At 43.7% G+C, this 25,446-nt stretch overlaps 2 protein-coding genes across 7 annotated transcripts in view; one reads left to right on the forward strand and one right to left on the reverse strand.

The window, feature by feature from the left end:
* Nucleotides 1–199: 199 nt before the first annotated feature.
* aatka (apoptosis-associated tyrosine kinase a) lies at nucleotides 200–9,916 on the forward strand. The gene is made up of 12 exons (XM_056408048.1): nucleotides 200–483; nucleotides 773–852; nucleotides 1,281–1,399; nucleotides 1,550–1,637; nucleotides 1,752–1,885; nucleotides 2,483–2,567; nucleotides 2,651–2,772; nucleotides 3,150–3,299; nucleotides 4,201–7,531; nucleotides 7,614–7,794; nucleotides 7,872–8,075; nucleotides 8,469–9,916. Exons 1-12 carry the CDS (start codon nucleotides 468–470, stop codon nucleotides 8,495–8,497), a joined length of 4,539 nt encoding a protein of 1,512 aa, XP_056264023.1. The 5' UTR covers nucleotides 200–467; the 3' UTR covers nucleotides 8,498–9,916.
* A 94-nt stretch (nucleotides 9,917–10,010) lies between these two features.
* Nucleotides 10,011–25,446, reverse strand: part of baiap2a (BAR/IMD domain containing adaptor protein 2a) — a 54,393-nt gene continuing 38,957 nt past the window's right edge. For 2 of the 6 annotated variants that reach the window (XM_056408133.1, XM_056408137.1), the window contains 8 exons: nucleotides 21,505–21,657; nucleotides 18,475–18,717; nucleotides 17,702–17,930; nucleotides 17,199–17,400; nucleotides 17,009–17,077; nucleotides 16,764–16,917; nucleotides 16,494–16,531; nucleotides 10,011–11,547 (listed from right to left, as the gene is read on the reverse strand). In XM_056408133.1, the coding sequence (XP_056264108.1) occupies nucleotides 11,478–11,547; nucleotides 16,494–16,531; nucleotides 16,764–16,917; nucleotides 17,009–17,077; nucleotides 17,199–17,400; nucleotides 17,702–17,930; nucleotides 18,475–18,717; nucleotides 21,505–21,657 (1,158 nt within the window). In that variant the 3' untranslated portion in view covers nucleotides 10,011–11,477. Of the gene's footprint in view, nucleotides 11,548–12,089; nucleotides 12,133–12,689; nucleotides 14,360–16,493; nucleotides 16,532–16,763; nucleotides 16,918–17,008; nucleotides 17,078–17,198; nucleotides 17,401–17,701; nucleotides 17,931–18,474; nucleotides 18,718–21,504; nucleotides 21,658–25,446 lie in introns of those variants that run through there. The other 4 variants (XM_056408135.1, XM_056408134.1, XM_056408136.1 and 1 more) reach the window with 4 other exon arrangements.

Here is a 25,446-nt window from a genome sequence, read left to right on the forward strand (position 1 = left end):
TCCACCGGCTGCAGATTGGCCCACTGACTCCACGCCGCGCCGCGCTTCTATCCGGCTCAGCTTACTGTACTTTTAAACGCAGTCCGTATGGGAGTCCAGGATTTCCTTGTTCGCTCGACAGCTGGAGAGCTCCAGACGAGGACAGTACAGGATGTGTGTTTTTGTATGTCCCAGTTGGAGGATGAATTCGGTGCAGACTGGGAGAGGCGGCGCGGCGAGCTTGTTCAGCTGTGCGAGGGCTCGGAGGGTTCAATCCTGCCGAGGCTCTCTCACACACACTGCGGCCGTGGGCTTTTTTATACACACAATGAGGCTAAGATGCCTGGGGTTGGAGCCGAGGCCACAGGCTCTGGGTTCTCACTCTCCGAACCAGTACTTCATCCCTGCCTGGGACTCCGACCCAGTCCCTGGTCTCGATGCTCAGAGCGGCTGGCCGCCATCATCATCATCATCTCCGCTCTTGATATATGAGGATCCATGGAGGTATTTTAATTTGCACACAAAATGTTTCCTTGTTCTTGTCGATATTTATTTAACCTAGCTGTAAAGTTGGGTTCATCTGCAATCTGCCTTCTTCAGTACATGTTTCATTTAGGAAAATGTACATTTGTTTTTGGGCTGAGAGGAATTAGTATTTTTTCTCTGTGACCTTCAGCTTTAGTTTTAGTGACTTTACTCATTGAAAATCTTTCTTTTCTCCTTTCCAACTACAACACTTTCCTTGTTTCCTGTCTAAAAGTAATCCTGTGTCTTTCTCATTGTTCCTTTCCAGTCCAGCTGCTGAAATCCTCAGACCTTGGCCGCCATAGTCTCCTCTATCTCAAAGAGATTGGACATGGCTGGTTTGGCAAGGTGAAGCAAGGTTTTTTTTTAATGTTGTTCCTAAAACATACACACATTTGTTGTTGGTGTCCATAGACACTAACTTTGTACTAATTATCACTTGCTTTTTTTACTGTACTCTTACTGTGTTAACTGTACCCCAATGTGTTGTACTCTGTGAGGAATGCAATGGTAATATGATGATGATGATGATCTCATCCTAGCAAAGCTAATCTTTGGCACTTGTGTGAAGGCGAGGAGTTGAAATTCACGGTCACAGTAAATGCCTCATAATTTACTGTACAGGACATGCTGCTGTTACACCTCTTAGATTTTCTCATGACCCATATCTTATTTGGGTTATTTGTTCTCACTGTATAACGCCATAGTGATGCTGTCTGGTAAATCACAGTCTGCAGTGCTAGAGTTTGGTAACAAAGTACTTTTGTACTTCCCAGGTTCTGCTGGGTGAGGTCAATGCGGGCCTCAGCACCACCCAGGTGGTTGTAAAGGAGCTGAACGCCAGTGCCAGTGTCCAGGATCAGATGCAGTTCCTGGAGGAGGCGCAGCCGTACCGGTCAGTTCACTGAAACATCAGCAACCGCTCAGCACATCCCTTTAGCGCACGAGTAGAACGACGTAGTAATAAAACAACTTTGATCATGTATTTATTGTATGTACAGTCTGTGTGTGTTCATCCAGACTCAAATCCTGTTTGCTCCACCAGAACCCTCCAGCACCCCGCCCTCCTGCCCTACCTGGCTCAGTGCTCAGAGGTCACTCCTTATCTGCTGGTTATGGAGTATTGTCCTCTGGTGAGACACATTTTAACGATCACATTCATTATTTTCTTTCTCGGTACATTTTTTGTTTGGATAACTCATAAATAGTCCGAGCAGCTTCAAACCTCATTTCCTCTCTCCTCTCAGGGTGATCTGAAGAGCTATCTGCGCAGCTGCCGGGTGGCCGACTCGGAGACTCCTGACCCTTTGATCCTTCAGCGTATGGCATGTGACATTGCCTCAGGGCTTCTGCAACTCCACAAATACAACTTCATACACAGGTGCAGTACGTCAGTCTGTCTGTCTGTAACTTGAATGTGAATGCCCTGGAAAGGAACCCAAATGCTCTGTGCACCCCCTGCTGGTCTCTCCCTGCAACAGCATCCTGGTGCTGCCTGAGTAGTTGTCACAAACTCCAGCATCAGTGATTTTGTTGCTGGGGGCGTGCCCCTTTCTTTCTCGCTCAGCCTGTGGTGGCTGCCATAGCAACCAATCAGTGGCTCCCAGACGGAAGAGCTCACTGTTTGTGGAGGAGGTGAGATTAAACAAAGTGACTTGGTTTCGTCTGGTTCTTTACATCGTCAGGTATATCACATGAACACATTTAATGAGGAATAATACTGTGGCTACATAATAATGTAACAATCATAATGCTGTGAGATATTCATTGGAGATATTCATCAACAATATGTTTTCTAACGAAGCCCCGCCCACTAAAAACCAGTGTGATGTTCAGAGAGAAAGCTAAAGACCACACATTAAAATAATCTTAAACTGTTCTACCTTTTTCAGGGTCTTTGAATAAGATGCACACATATGTGTATGTTTATGTAGCTGTGTTGTACCTTATACGATGATAGTTTGTTTTGTTTTGACAGTGACTTGGCCTTGAGAAACTGCCTGCTAACTTCAGAAATGTCAGTTAAGATCGGAGACTACGGCCTTTCTCACAGCCGATACAAGGTCAGACTGTCTTTTGATGATCTCATTCTTATTGACTGCTTTTTACCTTTTCATCAGTGTTTTCTGTTGTTGTTGTTTTATAGGATGACTATTATGTAACACAAGACCAGATGTGGGTGCCCCTGCGCTGGATTGCACCCGAGCTCATAGACGAAGTCCACGGAAACCTGCTGGTAGTTGACCAAACTAAATCCAGCAACATATGGTGAGAGTGACAAACAGGAACAATTATTTCAAGTTTAATAACTTAAAGATAAAGATAACAGTAGCATCATCATCATCTTTTATCATAATATAGAAATGGTTTAACAACGATTTTTTTTCTTCTGTATATAATAATTTGAATGAAAAACTCGGACTTTAAATCAATGCATATTATATTGTTAGAATGTTACTTTGGATGTTCCGCTTATGATGCTTTCCTGTAATGACCTGTGCTTTTATTGTGAAACCCCTGGAAAATATGCACGAAGCACACCTATACTTGTGCCATAAAACATCAAGACGGCTACAGCTTGTTTGGAACATGGCCACATCTGAGATATGAGGGAGTGCACTTGATGATTTCTTTGCTCGTCCCAGGTCATTGGGGGTGACGGTGTGGGAGCTGTTTGAGCTGGGCAACCAGCCGTACAGACACTACTCGGACAGACAGGTGCTGACCTATGCTGTGAAGGAGCAGCAGCTCAAACTACCCAAACCCCTGCTCCAATTCCCCCTGGCTGAGCGCTGGTGAGACTTTGTTTGTTTGTTTGTTTGTATTTTTCATTCAGTCAATCAAATCAAATACAATACAATAATATCCTATATAATATACAATAGAGAAAGACTGAAAACGTATAGGTAGAAGCAAAACAATGCTTTTAAATTCCTATCCTAAATTGAGATCAAAATAAATCAGAAAATTAATATAAAATAAAGAAGAAAATAAATTTAAAAAAAGAATACAAAAAATATATATATATATTTATATATACTACCACATACATCTTCCATATTAATACGTTTTTAATTACATTTATAACTCAAGAACTGTTTTATAAATAATTCCCTTGAAAACCAAAACTTAGTAGCATGACCACACACTCGGGGAGACACATGTATGCACACGGTGACTCTTATATGTCTTGATACCGCACACATTTTAGACATTACAAAGCCTTCAGGTCTTGCTCACCAATTAATATTAAACACGTCAATGCGTCTTGTTTTTTAAATGGGGTTGTGCTTTAAGTGGTTCACCCGTCGACCGAAGCAATATTTCTCTCTGCTAGCAAGGGCAGTTGATCAATACTTTCCCCTATTCCTTATGATTCCCCTCGGCGTCGACCGCAGGAAAATCACCTCATTCATCTTGACCTGGGAAGCCGGCCAAATATTGTTCTTATTTATGGATTTTCTAAATTGTTTGACCAAATTAAATGCGCTCCACTGGGAAGGCCCCAAGGAGGAAAGTAAACATCTTTTAATGTCAGCGTCTGCACTGCACCTTCTTCATATAATCTATATAAAAAAACTAGAGATATTAACAACATCTTCTTCGCTAACTCATATGCATACGTAAAGAGCAGTAACACAATGACAACATTTAATCTCTTTTGCCCCCTGCTTGTGTTCTTCTCCCTCGTTCCAGGCATGAGGTGATGCAGTTCTGCTGGCTGCAGCCGGAGCTGAGACCCAGCAGTGAGGAAGTCCATCTTCTGGTCACATACCTGTGTGCCAAAGGCTCGAGTGAGGCTGAGGAAGACTTTGAACAACGTTGGAATGCCTTGAGACCCAACCTGTTCAGCAGCACCTCCCACACAGCTGCATCCACAGCCCTAGTCCTGACCCCCACACCTGCCTCAGCTGACATCCCCAGTCCAGAGCGACCTCAGACAGTGGAGCTGGCCTCCTCCGCCTCGTCCTCCTTCCCCCTCCTGGAGCACTTCTCCGACAGCTTCCACTCTGACACGGGGGATGACCTGCTGACCGTCACAGAGACCAGCCACGGTCTCAACTTTGAGTACAAATGGGAGCAGGCCCGAGCCGAGCAGCCGTACTGCTCCTCCTCCACCAGCGGGGCACTGGGCCAGGGGAACCCATATTACCAGGATATCTTCTACTCGAGGAAAGGACGCTCCTCGGGGGGCTGCCAGACTGACAGCCTGACATCAGGCATATCCCCTTCCTATTATGAACCTGAACACCCGGGTGTGCTCCCAGTGTCGAGTGCCCACAGCCCCTCGGTCAGCAGCCAGTATTACATTCGCATAGAGGAACCAATGGAGTGTAACATTAACTTGGATGACAGCAGCAGCAGGTTGTCCTCTGAGAGTCGGTCTGGTCAATCCATGGCACAGCCCAGTGCTTACTGGTCAACCGACCACAACAAATCTTCTGCCTACGACTCTGATTCAAGCCCCACTGTCCAACTCAACATGGAGCCACTGCTGAGACAGTCATCCAGCACCAGCCCCGTGAAGCTCGGCCACTCGCACAACTGCTTCTCATCGAGTCAAGACCACAACATCTACTGTGAACAATCATCAGCATACAAGCCCCTCCAATCCTGTCTGTCTCCACTGGATGCCTCACCAGAGTCCAGATCAAACCTTGTCCGTCCAGTTGGGCGTTTAGAAAACCCTCGCAGTTTATCGCAAGCAGTCAGCAGCCCGAGTTTGGGCTTCTGTGACCCCTACCTTGAAGCAGGCTCAGGCCGGAGCACGGTGAACGAAAGCTGCCTTAATACGATGGGTCCCCCCAGAAAGACACTACCCATTGTTAACCACATCAGCATTGATGTCGGGACCGACGGCGGTCTGCTGGTGGGCCAGCAGAGAGGTGGCGACATTGAGGATGACCTTTTCTCTGAAGGGGAGGCCACAAACTGGACCTCAAACCATTCAGCCAACAACAATAGCCTGAGCTTTGACGGCCGGCAGACAGGCAATGGGCATGACAGCTATCTGGACCTTCAATACACGGCTCACTCTAACACAGCAGAATTATGGTCTTTAACCAAGGCCACCACCAGAAGCTTCCACGGCTCCAGGTTTTGTGGAACATTGGAGGCTGAAGGAGGAGACTCTGGTTGTTACGCTGCTAGCAAGCCCAGTGAATTAGATTCATACATTGATTTATGTCACAAAGAAAAAGAGGAAGCTGCCACTCAAGCAGAACATAACTCAACTGCAGAACATCTAAGAAGTATATATTCCTTTTCCAGCTCAAGTATTAACGACAGAAGTACAGAGTGTCGAGAAATGGAGGGACAATATGAAAAGCAGTTCATGCTGAAGGGAGAAAGACTGTACTCGAAGCCTAAGATGATACCTGAGGCAAGTTATATAAAGTCTCCATCCTCTTTCAAGGAGGCTCAGAGTGGTCAGACAGCAGCAAGGTCAGACAAGCAGCAAGGTCACACGTGGGAGGGAGTTTCAACAGGACTCCCGGTTGGTCTTGGAGACAAGAGGCTAAACTATCCAGATACATCAGAGAGCAGCAGAGCGTTGGACAGTGGAGTGGGGGTCAGAGACTCCAGCATTAACCTGGTTGAGCTTGGGGACTTTAGTGAGGATGACGACGATGACATCACCGATATTATGTCGGGGATCTTTGCCGACTTCAACCTGGACTATGCTGAGATGGAGGAGGAAGCGCTCAGCCCACTAAAGCATCCAGAGGGCACTCCTCCTGACTCCGTGGACGACCTCAACCTGTCCTCATCCATGGCAAGCCCCCGTCATCAAGCCTTCAGCCCCGATCCCTTCAACACCCCTGTCCTGCCCAAATCCCTGGACAGTGGCTATGACACAGAGAACAATGAATCCCCAGAGTTTTTCTTCAAAGAGCTTGGAGATCCTCGGGGTGGTGAGAGGAGCCCGAGGCTGGGGGGAGAACCAGAACTAGTCCTGCAGGCGGGTTTGGGACAAGTGGTCTGCACTTCCACAAGCACCTCAGTGCAAAAGTTAAAGAGCCTGACTGACAAGAACGCATCCAGGGATTCAGCCTATTTCTCAGACTATGACGCTGAAAATGAGAGGAGCCCTCAAGAGGAAGGCGGTACCTTCTTTTTAGGTCCGACTGACTGTCCTGCTGAGGACTGTATCTCTATCAAAGATGATGCAATTGTGAAAAGACAATTAAACGACAAACATTTTACAAACCTGACGCACATCAAAAGGTGTGTTGGGGTGACCCATCCCCTCCCCACCCCTGGGATGTCCATGCTGTCACCGTTTCCTCCAGAGATGGGTGGCTGCCTGACTCGAGAGGCTGGCCCTGCTGATGATGACCTCGGGTTGGAGACGGAGCCTTCCTCACAGCTCAGCTCCACCATCGGCTCCGAGGCCTCTTCCACGGCCCAGGAGGCCTCAGGGAACCACGATGAGGGGAACAGCAGAGCAGACGATTATTCTCCCGTCCAGTCTCCGCATTCTGACTCCACCATATCCGACTACACAGATGAGGCCCCCAACAAAAATGAAAGTGGTGATGGATCCACAGAGGAAGAGCTGCCCGGATTGAATCACGTCAAGGAAGAGACGGAGGACAGAAAGGAGGGCGTGGGAGTAAACAAGGACGATTTTGAGGACATAGACGCCGGGCAATGCGAGGAGAGCTTATGTGAGCAATCTAACGGTCCTGTGGAACTCTCCTCTTCCTCGTCACTGTTGGAGCTGTGCGGAGAAGACGTGAGAGCGCCGCTGGAAGAGGCGGAGGATGAAGATGATTCAGACGACAGCGAGTCTGACGAAGAGTTGAGGACTTATAACATCCAAGACGACGACAGTGAGGAGAGTGAGGAGAGTGAGGAGGATTTCACCCCGGTGCCAGTGGTGGTGAGCGACTGCAGCCGGGCGAGTCACCTCCGCAGTCTCCTGAAGATGCCCATGTTCACCCAGAGCTTCTGTGACGAGTTGGAGGGGAAGAAAAAAGCGGTGTCCTTTTTTGATGACGTCACGGTGTTCCTTTTTGACCAGGTATGACAACGTTTTAGGTGTTTTGCCTATTTACTTATTTATTTACGAGAATGAGGGGGATATTTACGCTGATGTCTTCTAGGAGAGCCCTACGGGAGAGTTGGCCGATTACGCCTTCTCCACTGGAACAGAGTCCAATGGAGAGGGATCTTCGGGAGAAAAAAACACCGACCGCGAGCTGCAACCCGACCCCGGACTTGAAGTTCGGTCCTGTGAACCATTCTGTGTTTCTGAAGAAACAGATGGCAACAACTCAGAGAAGGGTGAGTTGGTGAAGGAAAGCTATGCAGTTATCCTTGGAGATGTAATCTGCAATTGTGACGTGTCTGTGTGCATTCAGGTGGGGCTTCTGAATGGGAAGATGAAGTCTTGTTAGAGCCTCATCCGTCCTCCCCGGACACCATCCTCGAGCCCCCGTCCTCACCCACACCCCCCTCCAACCGTCCCGAGGCTCCAAAACCTGCAGCTGTAGCACTTAACCGTTTCAGGGTCTCCCGGTTCTCTATCACACATGTGTCCGACCCCCACATGGGCTCAGCTACAGGTCTGGATTAACTGTCTTTCATACACAGTTGGGTTTGTTGTATAATGTTGGAACCAAATTATATTTATTCTCTTAACTCCATCTATACACAAGAGCTATGGATACAGGCTCTTCCCTGCTCTACCCTTTAGTCATATGTTGCATATATCACATTTGCTAAAAAGAGACAAATGCACAATAACAATAATAATCCTAAACCAGTCCCGGTTGATTTAGAATTGATATTGTAGTGAAAGCAATACAATTTTTCTTTGAGTTTAGCAGTGTTGATATCAAGTTTTAAGAATTGTGTGCATAGTTTCATTTTTTAGAGTGAAGAAATACAGCATTTAAAATAATTTTATATTGCAATGAAAGCTGCCATACATAATTCCAATCATTGATTTCTAACAGGTAATGGAGAAGATGACCCAAAAGATTGATTGCCCCCATGGTCGTGACCGGATGAGTCCTGGTCCTTCTCAACACAGAAAAGTAGCAGTATTATATTTTAATGTTTTACAGAGTTTTATTTTTTTTAAACATTTGGAGCATCTGAGCCTAGTGACCTTTTATGAGACAGAGCCTCATATTTTAGTGAAACCCCCTTGATTATTTGCACCTTTTTAATTTTATTAAAGGGATAGCTGCTGGTGCAGCAACCTGAGACAACCAAGCGAGTGGATAAAGTTCAGATCATATTGTTTGCAGAATTAAAACACACAAGTATTAGTTCAACATACAGTATATTTGGATTTCTACAGATAATTTAGTTAATTTCTAAGAACATAAAAGAAAATATAAGGTGAATAACATTTTTAAAGACTGTTTGTCTTATTGTTGGTGCCAGAGAACAATGCTCGATACTTGTTGCATAAAACTAGACTTTATAAACAGCCGTGGGTGGTGGGGATGGAGTTTGAAGATGGAGGTGCTGGAACTTATTTTGTCCCTTGATCCAAATCATATCCAAATCATATTGATGGTGGATTCGCTACGCTTTGTTAATGGAAATATGATGCAGGTTGTTGTCACTCTAATTATCACCAACAATCACACCTACAGTATATGTCTAGAGTTACCATATCTGTCTGAAGCACTTTGTATAGCCAAACTGGGTCCTTTATTATATAAATGTTGGCTCTATTCATCCCCCTATCCTGGAATGAAAATATCTAAACATGTGAGGTTCCTTATGTGTCCAGTGCCAGCCACAGTTTCACTTTATTTGTGGCATATTAGCTTTGTTTATGTGACATTTCATCAGCAAACGTGACACCAAAGGGATAGAGGGGTGTTTCAACACAACCAAGTCAGTGAACTGTCCATATGCCATTTATTTTGAATGTCTACTTCATGCATTTTTTTCAGAATCTATGTATTGTCCATAGTGTCGTACATAACGTATTCTATTAGATTTGTGTTGAATGCCTGGATCTGAGGTGTAACAAAAAAAGAAGAAAAGACGACACTCTAAATATGACATATTGTACGAATGTTCTCTCAACACGTCGCAGGTAGCTTGACTTGAATTACTACTGCTGTATCGACGGCTCCCTCCCCTCCTCCCTCCTTCTGTAGCTCAAAGTGCCAATTCAGTTTCCTCTCACCTTGCCTTCGAATTTCGGCAAAAAGAGAACACTTTGCTTGTATTTTTGTACGATTTGAAAAAGATGCAATCCAGGATGACGATCTCTAAAATTTGCCGGAGATATTACAAGGCCTATTGGCTAAAGTGGCAGACACCTTTGGAGAAGGTGAGGTGGGTTTGCTGTGCACCGGTAGTAACATCATTGCTGTTCCATTCCCTGTCACTCATTGCTATTGTACTATCCCAAACAAATAAATCCAAATACTTTTTCCCTTTGCGTGTCTGTGATACGTTTATCTGCATTGATGTTGAAGAAGTGCAATTTCCGATAACACCACATGAAAACACAACGCATAAAAAGAGTATGAAGTTTCTGCCCATTTGGTTTTATTTTGGACAAGATAATTTATATGCACTTTCTGTACAGTACGGATATAATACAAACGGGACAAAAGTGAGAAATGGACACAATGAAAACTATATAAAAGTTAAAAAAGAAAAATGATTTGAAACTTGCTGCCCAAATGAGCTTTGTAATAAAAGCCTGATCATATCACTCAGTGTAAAGGACTCATCCATGGAAAATGTACTTTTCATGACGGAACTTGATTTCATGCAGTCTAAGAGGCATTTTAACATCTTCACACAACCAAAGAGTATTATTATTATTATATATATATATTTTTTAAATTGCATACAGCTCCACTTATATCCCCGCACATTACTCTAACTAAATGCCTCGGATCTAAGCTTTTCTCCCAGATGAGTGTATAATACTGAGAATGAACAATCAAAAGCTACGATAATACTGTACCTTATCTGATAAGCTACCACTCCCTCAAAGCTAAATATATTTTTTAAAAGACCCATTATGTATGCACTGTATTTCATCTCTTGGATATCTGGCAGCTTAGACATTACTGAAATCTAAAGACAAGGAAAGAATAGCAAAAATAGTATTGGATTTCAGTGACGTCGCACTGTGCCGGAGGAGCTTGCCAAGCAAACATCCTGATATTACAAGCAAAACAAGAAGGGAAATCATCCCAATTATATTTTTAGGAATATAAAAACACAAATTGAGCTAAATGCATAAGCCCTCAAACCAGTTTACATATTGATTGGTCGATGCTGCATGAAGCATTATTTATATATATATATATAAAAGAAAAGAATTAGAAGGCACAGTTCCCACATTGAAAAAATGGGTAACTGTATCACAACTAGTAAATATATCACTATATTATATTATTTAACAAAAGCAGAATCATAGTTTACTTACCAACTGATCCATTCTAGTTATTTGTTGCAGTATCCAATCAACACACTGTGCATATTACAGTGATGCACTGAACTGTTGTCCACAGTCGTATTTCCCTCAAGACGCATCAAAACTAACTATGTGTTCCTGCCACTGCTCATTAATGCAAATAATCCTCAAATGAAATATAGAGTGTACAGTGTTGAAGCACAAAATAAATCCCATTGTATAAATGCAGATAAATAATAATGTGACTGCATTACTAGTAAAACCTATTAGCCATACCGTATTTCCACAACTGGTATGATCTAAATAACTAATAACATCTACTATCACGATTGAATGCGACTGAATGTTCAGGCTGAGAAATTCAATGTCTGTGGAGGCGTTTGCAAAAAATATCATGAGAATTAACTGGAAATTTTCCACATCAAAGAAACTTCTTGGTAATGTAACACTCTACTGGGCCCTCTTGCGATGACATCATACAACTGAAACGTGTCAATGTTGGCCATTTCCCCTCTCTCCCTCAAAAAGGGCCCATTAATGGACAAAAGGGGGTAGCAGGCCGCTAGTAGAAGATGGGAGCAGATCGGTCATCAGGGAAGGTGGGCTGGAGGTAGAACTCCAGGGAACGGTCGCTGTGGGAAGAGGAGGGGTGACACAAGGACAGTTAGGTTGAACAGAGTTTAGAGAGATACATGGCCCGATATCTAACCACACCCAAAGACATCTGCCTTCCCATAGATGGGTTTCTTACAGTACATTGAGCAAATAGTTACAGTATCTACTGTGAGTTTTAGCAAGCATGTGATGAGAAAGCTCAGGTAAGGTCTGAGAGGAAAAGAACAACACAGCTTACAGTAGGAATGCATGCAGAGTTCGTTTTCTGAAACTGTGTTATACACACACGCAGATAAAAGATAGAAGTTCTTTTAAAACCCAAAGCCTGCTGGACTGACAGAACCCAATGCTGCCACATCCACACAGGCCAGAGGACAGAAAAGACCAGTAATTCCCAGCATCCGACTGCAGCCAGACAGCCAATGACAGCAGAGAGAGAGAGGAAGAGAGAGAAAGAAAGAGAGAGAGAGAGAGGAAGAGAGAGAGAGATAGAACCAGGCAGTGACAGAGAGCAGGAGTAAAGGGATTGGCTGAGAGGCGATGGAGGCTGGTGACTTACGGAGGTCCTGTTCCCTCAGAACTGGGACAATTCTGGTCCCAAACTGGAAGGTAAAGAGAACCTTTGGGTTTGAATGGCTCTTTGCTCACATCATGCATGGGTCACATTTTGTAACAACACTGCTGGTTAGTCTGGTGCAAGATGAACATACCATAGGTGGATAATAACTGAAATGAAGGATGGAAACTGAAGTACACACTTCATGCTCAACATGCCATCCATATATATATATAAACATATATGCTTCTTTTCAAATCCTAGGTCGCCTTAGTGGACATTCATTTTACTGCAAATGCGATGCAATCAACAGGCAGGTGGGTCCGATAAAAATGTGTAAATTATTATTTCAACCAAATATAGTTCAAACACAAGGTAAAATACACCAACAAGAAGATATGCAGGCAGGCAGAGTTCATATACTCACAAAACACATACTGCAGAGACAACACCAGCACACGCACCCAAAGTCTATCTGTCCAAATATTGTTGTTTACAGCGACAAAGAGAGCACCACAGATGCTATGAGTGTTACGGGGGAGGAGTAGGGATGAAACTGCATGCCTGAGACACAGCTGTGGTCGGAAATGATTCACGCAAGGGTGGAAGTTTTGAGAAAATAATTCATTTAAACATTTAATGTTGAAAAAAAGAAGAATAACCTGTTTCAAGCCATAACTTTGAAACAAGAAAAAAAACAAAAGTTCACCATACCGCTAGACTGCATTCATTGCTTTAATGAGCTATTAAAAAAAAAAAGTTAATTAAGCAAGAACAAAGAGGAAAGAACAAAAAAGACATAGTAAAAAATATTCAATGGACACACTGTGCATACATCTTAAGAGGTGGATATTTCTACAGATACAGCTCAATCAAATTGCTTGGGCCTAATTATACTCGTCAACAGTTGAGAAATCTAATGATCAAGTATTGATAAAAAAGAAAAAATTAATGGCCAATTTGTTGACAATTGTTATTTTTTTCGTAAATTGTTAAGCATAAAAGCCAAACTTCTTGGCACTTGCTTCTTTACATCATTAACATTTAATGTGGGAAAAAATAAAATTATTTAAAAGCCATAACTTTGAAACATGAGGGGAAAAAAAGTTAAACAAAACTGAAAATGTCAGCGTCACTGACATAACAGATTTCTCGTCAGACCAAACTGTTTATTAATATATAGAGATATGTTTTATTTAGAATACCTTTGTAAAAAGTCACCATACATTCAAGGTCAATTTTTAGTATCACATTTTCTGGTTTCCCTCCACAGCATGCATAAGATAAACACTTCAACTAATCAGTAGTTTCTCATTGTGTCTGGAAATAGCTTTTTGTAATTTTCTTTTTTAACAAGGAGAATAAAAAAATAAATAAAAAAGATCAAAAACTACATCGAAAGAACACAGAGCTGAAGAAGCCGTGGTTGTCATTCAACCTAAAAACTAAATAACAGCTGTTAATGAGATTACTCAACAGAAGATCCCTCCGAACTCAATAGCTTCAGAAAAAAAGACCATACTAAAGATTATTGGAGAGAGGCATTTTCATTTGGACTAAACAACTCTGGCAATAAATTCAGCCAAGAATGGGGCTGAGAGTGGAAAGTTTCATTGTAAATTTAAATGAAGACTCGTTTTGCACTGCTCATAAAACAGTGCAACTTGGCTCACTGACGGGAAACAATTTATATAATGTAGATATATATTCTGTATATTCTCAAAGCTCAATTTCAAAATGTGCTCCATTGCACACAAAGTATGTGTTTAATCGAAGAAAGAAAAAGAAGCAAAGTAAGACAAATATGACACACACCCTCTGGACGGAAAAACAAGTCGAGGACTGACACAAGGAAGCACAGTGCGACCTACGGGATCTCTCGGAACAGAAACATAGTAATCTGCTGCACAGCCTGACTGGAAACAAAGCGGGGTTTTTTTTTCGAGCATGTGTGTGTTGGGTGGGAACTCGATAATACTGGGCCCACGTGTGCTTAAAAAAAGGCCATTCAGCCAGTGGCTGTAGTACAGCGACGTTGAAGTCTTTCGGCACTTGAACAGTACATGAACATGTCCTTTAGTCTGACAGAATGACACAACCATGTACATGCATGAAAGACAAGCAGTAGCCAAGGCAGTCTCTTGAGAGATCGGTCCGTGATGGTGGACCGTGATCAGAGATAGAGTATTCAGAGTCCATCGCGCTGCATGCCGAGCAGGTAGGCCCCGCTCTGGCTCTCTCGCTCAACGCAATCCTCCACCCACCAACCGCTACTGTCCACATCGACATCACCAGCAGCAGCACCCGGGATGGACGGAAGGAAGAAAGGAGGGACCCGAGGAGGAAGAGAGGACAGAAAGGAGGGATGAAACTGGCCTCTTCCACTTGGAGAAGGGGTGTGTGTGGAGGCAGAGCAGGAGAGGTGGAGATAAGTGGACAGGAGGGAGGCTAAGAGGAGGGAAAGATGGGGAGGAAGAGGCCCCTGTGCTATCCGCAGCTGTCTGTGTCTGTCTTTATGTCTGTTCTCACACAGTCGAAATCAATTTGCCATCAGGACTGTCACTGTGGAACAAAGAGAGAAGGAAGCTTGCCAGGTCGGACACACTCAGAGAGAAATGGAGAAAGACAAGACAGGCACAAGGAGGCAGAGTAGAGTTTTGGAGAGGTGGAGGTGGGGTCATGAAACGTGTGTCGCCCCACCTACAGCTCCAGCTCCAAACACCACTGCCGTGATCAGGAAGATTGGACTTCAAATTCCCCCATCAACTTGTTTTTGAATACAGATAAATTTGCCGGTTTGATATTTTTGGCCTATTTTAAGTGGTTTTAGTAAATATTTACCCCAGAAGTTAAGGTTGATGAGAAAATCGAGTCATCTCCTTAGCTGGAGGGATGTCGTTTTAGATTAGTCTGTTGGGGTGAATACACCCTGCAGGACAATGTTGTCTTAAAATACCGATACAGAAAAAAACCACATTCAGAGCAGACACGAGTATGTAGGACAGCTCGACACCGGTGCCCAAAGCCCCAGGCTGACAAGCAGTGATGATTGAGATGAGGTCAGCGTGATGTCTACCGTCACAACATGTACGCCACCAAACACTAATACGAGTGCACGTAAGGCTTTTCTCACTCTCTGGCTGACACACACACACTTATATACATGTACACAAAGATGTACTCCCTGACTGGACAGAAACAGGCATCATCCCTAATCCTAACCTCACACAATCTCCTGAGTCAGCAAGGATTTGATAGGAGTACAGTGATAATACACTGTGCTTGAAGAGTACTCGGACTACAGCCTGAGACACCGACCCCGCTAGACGGCAGTCATTACTTTAAAGAGCTATTTAAAACAAAAAGTTAAGTAAGCAAGAGGAAAGGATAAAAAAGACATCGTAAAAAATGTGCAAAGGAAACACTGTGCATACATCTCATGGGGTGAGTATTTTACTGATACAGCTAAATCAAATCGCTTGGGCCTAATTATATTATAACAGTCGAGAAATCATCAGTCTATTAATCAATTAGTCGATCAACAAAAACACGTATGTCCAATTCGTTGATAATCTTTATTTGTGAGTGAATTGGCAAAAGCACTTCTCACATGAAGCTCTTCTGCTTTTCCCTTTTTATATTATTGCAAATTGTATATATTTGAGTTCCGTTGGTCAGACAAGACGGGAAACTTGAAAAGGTTGATTTGAATTTGTCTCATTTGTCTGACATCTTATAGACTTACGTGATAATGGAAAACATATTCTACAGCAAACCATAATTAATACTGCTTATCTTAAAATGAGTAAATATGGGTGATTGTATGGTTCGAGACACTGTGTGGAACTCGAGTCTATGTGTCCTACACACATATTAACCATATGGAGTATTGATTAAATACTATTTATCATGGAATACTCTTTGCAGCTGGTTAAAAACAAATGTGCTTCAGGATGATACAATATGTGACATTTTAAATTGTAATTGCCAGAGGCAGTGCAGAGTGAAAGCATATCATTCTGCTCAACATGAATTCCTTTTTTTTTTTTAATTGTTTTTTTTGCAGGATCTTCCTTTGTCACTACTCCCTAATATTTGTCATGTTTGGCAACTGGTCATTGTAATATGCGAGAATGCAAAACCAGGTCCTTTTAAGGATCCATACTGACTCTTTGGAAAAAAACGTATGCACAACATACTCTGAACCTGCTAAGAAAGTGTATATAGCATTGAATTTGGAAACTGCATTGATTGATATGCATTGAATACTCCAGCATGTAGTAACCCGGGTGAGATGTCATTCAGCTGAGGCGTTTGGCTCTTGTGTCTTCCTCTAATAAGCATCTATCCACGTTAAACAATTCAGATCAGTCAATACTTAAAAGGCAGGGCAGAAAAGGGACTTACCTCGTGGCAAAGCGGGCGTCATAATCCTCAATAGCAGGCTGAAAAGATAAAAGTAACACTTTTTAAATTGATTTACCTGCTGTACCTGCATACAAACACTAGGCGGCAGCAGGAAACTGAGCAAAGGTCTCCTTTACAGCCACTGTAGGATTACTTGTATCCAATGATGCAGAACACAAGACTAAAGCAGATGAGGGCTACAAATGAAGTGAGCAAGAGGAAGAAGTGGTTGTGTGTTAACGGATACTGCGTGTGCTAAATTGCACCCACCTGTGGGGCAAAGCCTGCCGTGCTGTAGGGCCGTGGGCGGGTCTGTGCGAGGCTCTGTGCCAGCAGTCGGGCAGTCAGGCCGTAGTCAGGTGTGGGCAGTGATGCATCATTCTCCAACAAATTCCCCGTACTGCTACTTTTCCCATGGTGCAGGCTGGGAAGGCAAGAAAACATCACGGCTTCAGACTTGGGGTCGTTGGGGCTCGTTAACGCGACACAGTCTCTGACGGGAGAATGCTCCATACTTCACTTTGAGCTTGTCACTGTCGCTTTCAGGCAGCACACGCGTGTAGGAGAACGGGAACCAGCCACGCCTGAGAAAAGGGAGCACTTGGTTGACTTGTACTTTACATTACCTTTACCAACACGTCAGACCAGGATCTATCCAATCTCACAGTGTGGATTCATACAGATGGGAATGAGCACGGGACTTACATCTTGTTCTTCTCATTTTCCCCATAGTGCCAGCCATCGCGGGCCTCAGGCACGAGCAGGGTGATGACATCTCCCTCAGAGAAACTGAGCAGGGTACCGTTGTCACCTGCAGCATGGGAGAAGATGGCCTGCACACGGGCACGGCCGTTCTTTTCCAGGCCCGCCGCCATGGAACTGGACCTGGGCAGGGTTCGTGTCTCTCCTGTCATGTGAGCAGACAGAGACCGAGGTCAGTGGCATGAACTTCCCTGCTCCTCCTTTGAGACGCTGAGCAGCAGCAGTTCTCATCCCAGTGGCCAACATTGTGATTCAACACAGACATAGGAAGGTGATGATGTTATTATAATTTAAACTATTCATGAGATGTTAAAATACTCCTCAGTGTACCTTCAAATAAAATTGATAGGAGTGGGCTGGATGCTCAATCACATATTCTGCTTGAGATTTTCTTGCTGCAGTGCTGCTGGTGCTTGTTATATCCGTGCAGTGTTTGGATATCTTACCCACGGGGTTCTTATTCTTGGTGGGAGCAGGCCTGCGGACCGGGAGGGTGTTGGAGTAGACATCGCTGACCTGCCTCTGGGGGGGCTGGGACTGGGACTGGCCCTGCGCCTGGGGGGATGAAGGCCTGACTTGGGGCACGGATACAGTACTACCATCCGTCCAATATTCCTCTCCATGGACACCTGTTGTCCCATTTACCATAGAAACACCATCAGGGCCAATCAGCCTCTGGAATAACATATATAATAAGAAGACATATGGATCAATTAGTAAAGTTGTTAAAATATGTTAGCCTGTGATAAACTAACACTCTAAAGACAAACTAAACAATTACCTCATACAATATTTCAAATGATAAGTGATAATATGTCATGATTAACATATGTTGAATTCATATAAACTTATCTATAAAAACGTTGGAGTTGATTTAAAAAAAAATTATAGTAAAAATGTATCCAAGTTATGAAATTAAATGTAGAGACATAGCCCATAAACCTCAGTGCATCTTTCAAATGAAGGGAAAAAATGAATATTTGTCAGATTTGCACATTCGTGAAGGGCCAAAGGTGGACTAGCTCACGTTAGGCGAGAACCCTTAGCTCCTTTACAGTGGTACCACTGAGGACACTTAAGTAATTATAGTCATGTAATTCCATTCTCTTAACAAAAACAAAAAGGAACAATTCTGGATATATTGCTATACATTTTCAGTATGGATTTTCTCTGGCTTAAATTTGTTAGCGTCCATCAGCCAATGTGTCCCATAACTCACCGCGGGGTGTCCCAGGCCACTGCCCATGAAAACAGCCAGCTCTGGGGGCACAGGGAGAGGCTGGGCCCCGGGGATCGGGTCTGAGATGACCAAGTTAGATTTGGAGGTATGCAGGGGGCTTGTGCCCCCGAGGGCCGTTGAGCCCATCTGCTGGGCCAGGAGCATGGCCCTCTCTGGCAGCTTGTTGGGGTCTGAGCAAGCCTGTTGCCAAACTGGGATCTTCTGAGTCAGAAGGTCTTTACCCTGGAAGTAGAGGAGAAAGATTGGAGAACACATTTTGAATTACAGCCTTGGAGTTTTATGCCTCGGCCAACCAGCCAAGTTGCAGTTTAAAGCCTCTGTAACCGGTCTAAATATTGCTGAATCACTACATTTATTTAATTGTTTGTCAATACAGTATTGTATCTTATAAAACTGTTTAATTTATAAACCTTGTAATAAACCATGTAATAATTTAATTCAATTTCTTTTTATTTTGTATAGCCCATTATCACAAAATACAAATTTGCCTCATAACCGTTTCATCAACCATAAAGCTGCACGAGGCTGGGATTTACAGTGAGTTTTCACATCCTGTCTAACAAAGCCCCTTTGTGGTTCAATTACAGCCTCTTGCGGCTAATTACGTAATTTAAAAAAATCATCATTTGTATGGCCATACAAATGATGATTTAGCATGTCATTATAAATGTCAAAAGGTTATTGGGTAGCGTTTCAGACAATATGTCAGATTCTTTTTGATTTTTTTATTGTTAGTATGAAAATGTCATGGTGAATTATATTATGAAATTGTTCACACAAATTTCCTAGTATAGTATGCCAAAAATTTGCATATAGTATGTCATAAAAATGCAATCAAAATGTCATAGTATTCATGTTATAGTTTTGTATGTCATACAAATGCAATTGAATAAAGTAACAGTTTACATCCATGTCTGATCAAAATAATTTTTACAGAAATGTGTGCGAAATTGTCATATTTAGCATATTCATTCTTGAGTTATGGCCAAAAACACGTGTCGTTAGGGCACAGTGACCTCTATCGTGGACCACCACATTATAATAAATCCATCCTTGATGTGAAGACATTTCCTCTCTTTTGGGTTCAGAGGAATGGGACAACCAGAACAAAGCGAGGCCTCCAGCCACGACAGTCGCCACCGAGGAGCCCTGAAATAGTATTGATGGAGTTGCAATGCGACCGGAGAAAAGCTCAACGGTTCTCTATTATTAAATAGGGAATCAGAATGAAAAAGCAAAAACATTCAGATCTCAAAGGTTTATCTTCACTCTGTATCCTTGACCGCTGCCCTTTGCACAGCGATGTGCTGCGTGGGTGATGCTGTGGGACGAACACACAACCACGCGGCATCTTGCAGCCTGTGGACACGGCTGTTCTTTCCACAACCATCCAAACAAAGTTTAATTGAAGGACAGAAATAACAATCGACAGAACACACGCAGAACAAGACACTGACAGTTTGGTCCCTTTGTATGTGATCATTTGTAGCTCTCACCGTCTCTTTTCCCCTCTCATAGACACACACTGTGAACCCTCTGGGAGAGGGTTCTTCAGTTTGCTGAAGGTGAACTCTTCCCACACACACCTCCATCCTGATTAATGACCACCCCACACCCCACCCAAACTTGGCGAATGGCTAGGCATGAATTTGTCACGCATACAGATGCACAAAAAGCCCAACACAACTAAATCCTCCGCTCCATTAGCGCTGATGGTTTGAGATGGTCCGTTCAGATCTAAAGGGTTCTTTGCTTTAAACGCCAGCAGCAAAGTGAAAACAACAAGCAGGACTGCTGTAAACAAAATGGTGACAAACAGTTTGCAACTCTGGTTGCACTGAGCTATGATTTCAATCTGTTTTTGTCTCTTCATTCAGCATGTTGATGCCTTAGCCTATTAAAGTCTCTCATGAGCCGAACAGGAGCAATGATGGATTACAGCTTCAGATGTGCCTGTCAGCTGGGCGTTGTCTACAGCCTTAATGAATATTTAAAATGAAGAGGCCCCGATGAGCGGTCAAAGCTAATGCGACTTTGAATTATATATCTCCTAGTATGCTCTCTTGGCTGAACAAGGGTTTACAGCGGGTGAGTTTCAAATAAAACCCAGATGACAGACGGGGAGTAGCCGGCTAGAATCAACACAATAGCAGAAAGAGATATAAATTTACCTAACAAGCGCCACACAACGGAGAGAAAATGTGTTCCTCATTAGCTGAGAGATCAAAAGTAATGAACACTACGATGACAGTGAGAGCGCAATGCACTGCAAAGTAAAAATAATAAAAAGACACAACATAAGCCAATGAAGGAACATCTTCCCCATTCTGACACAAATGGTGAAACAACGCTGAAAGAAGCTGAAGACACGACGACAGCTGCTCTAGGGGAAAAATAAGTCGCTAGTGTTTACTATGTATTTTTACTAACACTGTGATTGAATAATACATATATAATAATAATAATAATTATTAATTTTATAATAAGCAAAAGGCTGAGGCTTGGGTAACAGAAAATATCTGCAAAAATATCTGAATCCTGCGATTACAATCTCAACAAAAGTTACTGAAATACTCCACACTGCTCATTTCAAACGGAAGATTTGATTTGAGACCAATAATTCTAACCTGGCGAGGCGCGGGTGGAAAAATGTGATGTAATTTCTATGCATCAATCAGAGTTCTGCAACATTTCCCTCCGATTGGGGGGTTGAGGGGTTGTTTTCTAATGTTGTCATCACAATCAATCAAATGTGATCCAAACCCACCCACGCAGTCCTGCTGAAGGCAGCGATTTTGAGTGGAAAACTCTCAATTAAAAAAATGCTAAATATTGAACTTGCATGTTTTGCTTATCTCGCCGTGGACGTATAGAAACACTTGAGATATGAAACCAAACAACTGTCTGCTTGAAAACATCCTCATCTATTCTAAATCCACTGCGTTCATGTCTCTCCTCATCGTCCCCCCGGCGGTAAAAGCAGCTTCCTGCTCGCCGTGTGACACTCACCTTGCCATGGTAGGCGCTGCTGTTCTTGGCCACGGCACACTGGCGGTCCACCAGGAAACAGTACCTGCGACGCTCCTCGGACAAGGCTGTCTTGTATCCCTCGGCGATGAAGGTGTCCAGCTCGGTCTGCTTACTGCTGATGGTCTCCACAAACTGGTGGGAGGGGGGGAGGGGAACACACAATGACACGCGTGAACATGGTGGCTTAATATGTAACACAGCATGCCGATGATTGTATCAAAAGATGTCCACGTTTCCTCTCGTTTCACACGCCTAATCCTCTTCATTATAGGTTTTACACCTGAGAAAGTGACAAAGAAGTTTGAGTTACTGGTGCGCGGCAGGTCCTTCACAGCATCGTGCCGAGTGGACAGAAGGTCTGACAAGGAAAGGGTCAACGCAGCCATCTAAGCACTCCTATTTTTAAGAACACCCTTCTTCACATTCACACAATTACACCCATTCACACTTAGAGCTGCTCAGTTCAGCTCAGTCTTCTCCTGCCAATCACCACTGAGCTCCACTGGAGCAATTAGGGTTTAAGTGCACCTTGGCGGTAATAGTTGTGCAAGGAAAGAGCCTGACTCAGTAACTTTCTCAGGCCAGATTTCCCCTCCTGAGTGCTACCGAGGCGAGGCAATTAGGACTGAATATCCCGCGGTGTGGAGGTGGAACTGCTCACAAAATCCACTTCTCGATTTTACGTGTCAAGACAAAAACAGATAGCAGGTGTTTTGAATAAATTGTTTCAGAGTGAGTTACAGGGACAGAAAGGGAACACACACACAAGTAGGTTGACATTCATGGATTAATCCTGTCATCTGCAGAGTAGTACTGATGGATGAGAGGGTTATATTTAGTTGTAATGATTTGACCAATCTGAACCCTTCTTTGGGATATTGACTGAAGTCCGCTATGGGGTAAGGTTGTTTTGACACAACTGTAAATAAATACACACATACTGGCGTGTAAAGAGTAATCACAATGAAAATAAATGGCTCCCGTGTTTGTTGACACATGAGTCCAATACCCTTTCATAATGGTGGCCTACCTCGAGCATGTGGATAGTATTTTAGTCTTTAGTTTAAGAGAGACGAATAGTTATACTTTCTCAACATAAGTATTCCCAAAGCACTGGAATACATTTTAATACGTTTTAACATTATAGTTCATAAAGATGAATGACGTTTGTTGGAGTCGTTCCCTGCAGCTAAATGCAAGATCCCACACAGTGCAGATGTATCTCATTTAGTAACCAGCAGAGCACACTACTTCCCCACTGCCAAAAGCAACAAGTTAGTTCGTTGGGATTCCACGTGTGGGGGAATATTCTAGGTGTGTCAATGATGCGTACATTATTAGGAACGTACATTATTAGGAACGGTCTTACACACTTGCAGTGGTATAAATCCTCCTAAACTCTTACACAAATCCACAGAGCCAAGTTGTTAAATCAAGCAAAGACAGGGACGAAATCTTTCTCCTGAGAACAGCCTGACCTTATTCTGTTCCTGCAGTACACATTAAGCTCAAATTAAGTTCTTTGAAACTGGTTCAGTTAGTTGCGGTTGTTCTTTACAGGTACCACGTTCAGTTAAAGGGCTGAACAACACCTCCACAAGCTAAAGGGCTAAATCCACTCGGCCAATTCTCAAACCATTAAAAAAAGGTCCCTAAAGTAACCCAAGACAATGCCCGCAGTGGGAAAGGCCCGTTCAGACACCGGCCACCGTTAGAGTGGAGCAACCTCCGGTTGCATCATAGCTGGAATGACTCGTTTTGCAAAGGTTATGAATATAAATGAAACCTGCGACCCGTCAAGGCAATTCTTGCACGCAGGCAGATCAGCGTTGCTTACGCTGACATATTCAGGACGAAATCCTGACACAATATGCAGTCGGCGCTCTACTGCACTGAAAACGCACACAGCTTCCAGTAATTACACCCCCTGACGGGGGGGGGGGGGGGGGTTAATACCCTTCCTGAAGCGAAGCACACAGACGATTCACAACGTCAACACCTTTGATATTCATTTGCTTTCCCGCGGGGATTCAAAAGCATGTCTCCCGCACAGTTAGGAGCTGCTTCGGCGTACTCTTCAGCTCCTTCATCATCAGCACTCTTTGGAATCAAAAGAATTGCTTTGCAACACTGCAGGGCGCACAGCAGTAGACACCTCCACCTACAGTACCCGCATCAAATCGGGTGGGTGCGTTTGTCAGCGTTTATCCACTGCACGTCAACAGCATCCTCCCCCCCCCCCTCCTCCTCCTCATCCATATGAATCCACGATTCCAGGTCAGTATCCCTTTTCAATTTTATGACACCAAGCTGAAGTTACCCGGAGCTCATCAAGCATCTCGAAATATTCATTCTTAATCCTGAACTCCGTCCCCCCATCTCCGCCTGAGCTCTTATTAACAGCCAATGAGACGAGGAGGAGTTTATCTCGATGAATCCCCTTTCTCCTGCTACCTTGGTCCACTCCACTGATCTACATAATGAGCCGATTATCATTTTGGCAGTGGCTTTATCCATTGATGAAAAGGTGTCTTAAGACAGGTGAGAACAGGGAAGGGAGGAAAGACCGACAAAGAGACAGACAAAGAGATCGACAGAGACAACAGCAAAGAGTGAGAGAGAGAGAGAGAGCGCAATCAATGAAACGCGGCCTACCATCTGTGGCCGCTGACAGACTGTGCTCAGACACACTTTACTTTTTAATAAAAAGAGAGATATAAAAAGAGGACTTTTGTGCCTCGCATCTGCTAGAATAACAAAGGAGTGGAGGAGGATGCGCAGGAGGAGGATGAGGAAATGTTGATCTTGCCTTTGCAACTTTCTCAAGGGCCTCGTATTGCCTGAAAGAACCCATCCCTGTCACAATTTAAACTAAATAATCTTCGACGCTGGTCACCGTCAAAGCCTTTCAAGGCGGATGTAATTGTGAAGCATCTTGAAAGAGCGCAGGGCTCTCTCCCTCCGAGTGTGTCGTCCTCCCCGGGGGACTCCGGCACAAAGAGTCCGTCACACGCCCACAGCCGTGATACGATCAGGGGAAGGGAGCAGGCTGAAAATGGATAAAGGAGATTGATTTTCCTTTTCTCTGCGAACTGAAGTTATGAGTCTTGAGCCTGATGATCTCGCTGCTCGGCGCAGATGGGGCCAATTGTTCAGCCAGAGACACAGTAAGAGTGTGGCGCTACTACTTTCTTGCCTGCCGCCACATCTTCTTTAAACTACAGCGAGAAACGCTATCATACAGTACGGGCACGCACCGATGGCCACGATACATGGCATCGTGGTCCTCGGTCCACCTTCACTTTTTAGTGAACTCCTGACCTTTTGTCTGCCTGTCGTCACCTTCCGGCTAAACTACCAACTAGACCAGGTAATATATTTGCCAGGAGTATCAGCATCCCTTTTGGGATACATTGCAAATATTGCAACCGAGATCTTGTGTCATGACAAAGCATCTTCAAACTCCTCAGGGGGTGAACCGTTTATTTCTAATGACCCTCACAGGCCGCCTATAAACTCTAAATTACCATCACTACTCATAAGGCTCTAAAAAAAAAGAGAAGCTAAACGGACTGTAGGTATATAAAACACATTTGTATTCTGGGGTTTGATCAATACTACAGCCTCTATGGGCCCTTAATATAAATTGAGATTAGTATTTTTAGATTTTCATTTTGGACAAAATTAATCTATTTGGAATAAAATATTCCTCCTGTTCCCGTTCTTCAAACTGTGCTCCACCTAACCTGAAAGAGCACGTCGTATCCAACCGACGAGGAAGGAGGGAACATGTAACAACTTGCCATTCATGACTGATGCTCTGGCTTAGTGCGCTCCCAGCCCAGACCGGCTCCATGCGGGGCTTTTTTCAAGATTCAAGATTCAAGATGTTTTATTTGTCACATACACACACAGGGTGTG

This window comes from Pseudoliparis swirei, chromosome 23 (assembly GCF_029220125.1).
Source record: "Pseudoliparis swirei isolate HS2019 ecotype Mariana Trench chromosome 23, NWPU_hadal_v1, whole genome shotgun sequence".
Taxonomy (NCBI): Eukaryota; Metazoa; Chordata; class Actinopteri; order Perciformes; family Liparidae; genus Pseudoliparis; species Pseudoliparis swirei.

Excerpts from the sequence above, each read along its gene's own strand:
- aatka (XM_056408048.1), top strand. Across the intron at positions 1,400-1,549 it reads GAGGAGGCGCAGCCGTACCG|AACCCTCCAGCACCCCGCCC; the intron begins GTCAGTTCACTG and ends TTGCTCCACCAG. Across the intron at positions 1,886-2,482 it reads AAATACAACTTCATACACAG|TGACTTGGCCTTGAGAAACT; the intron begins GTGCAGTACGTC and ends TTGTTTTGACAG.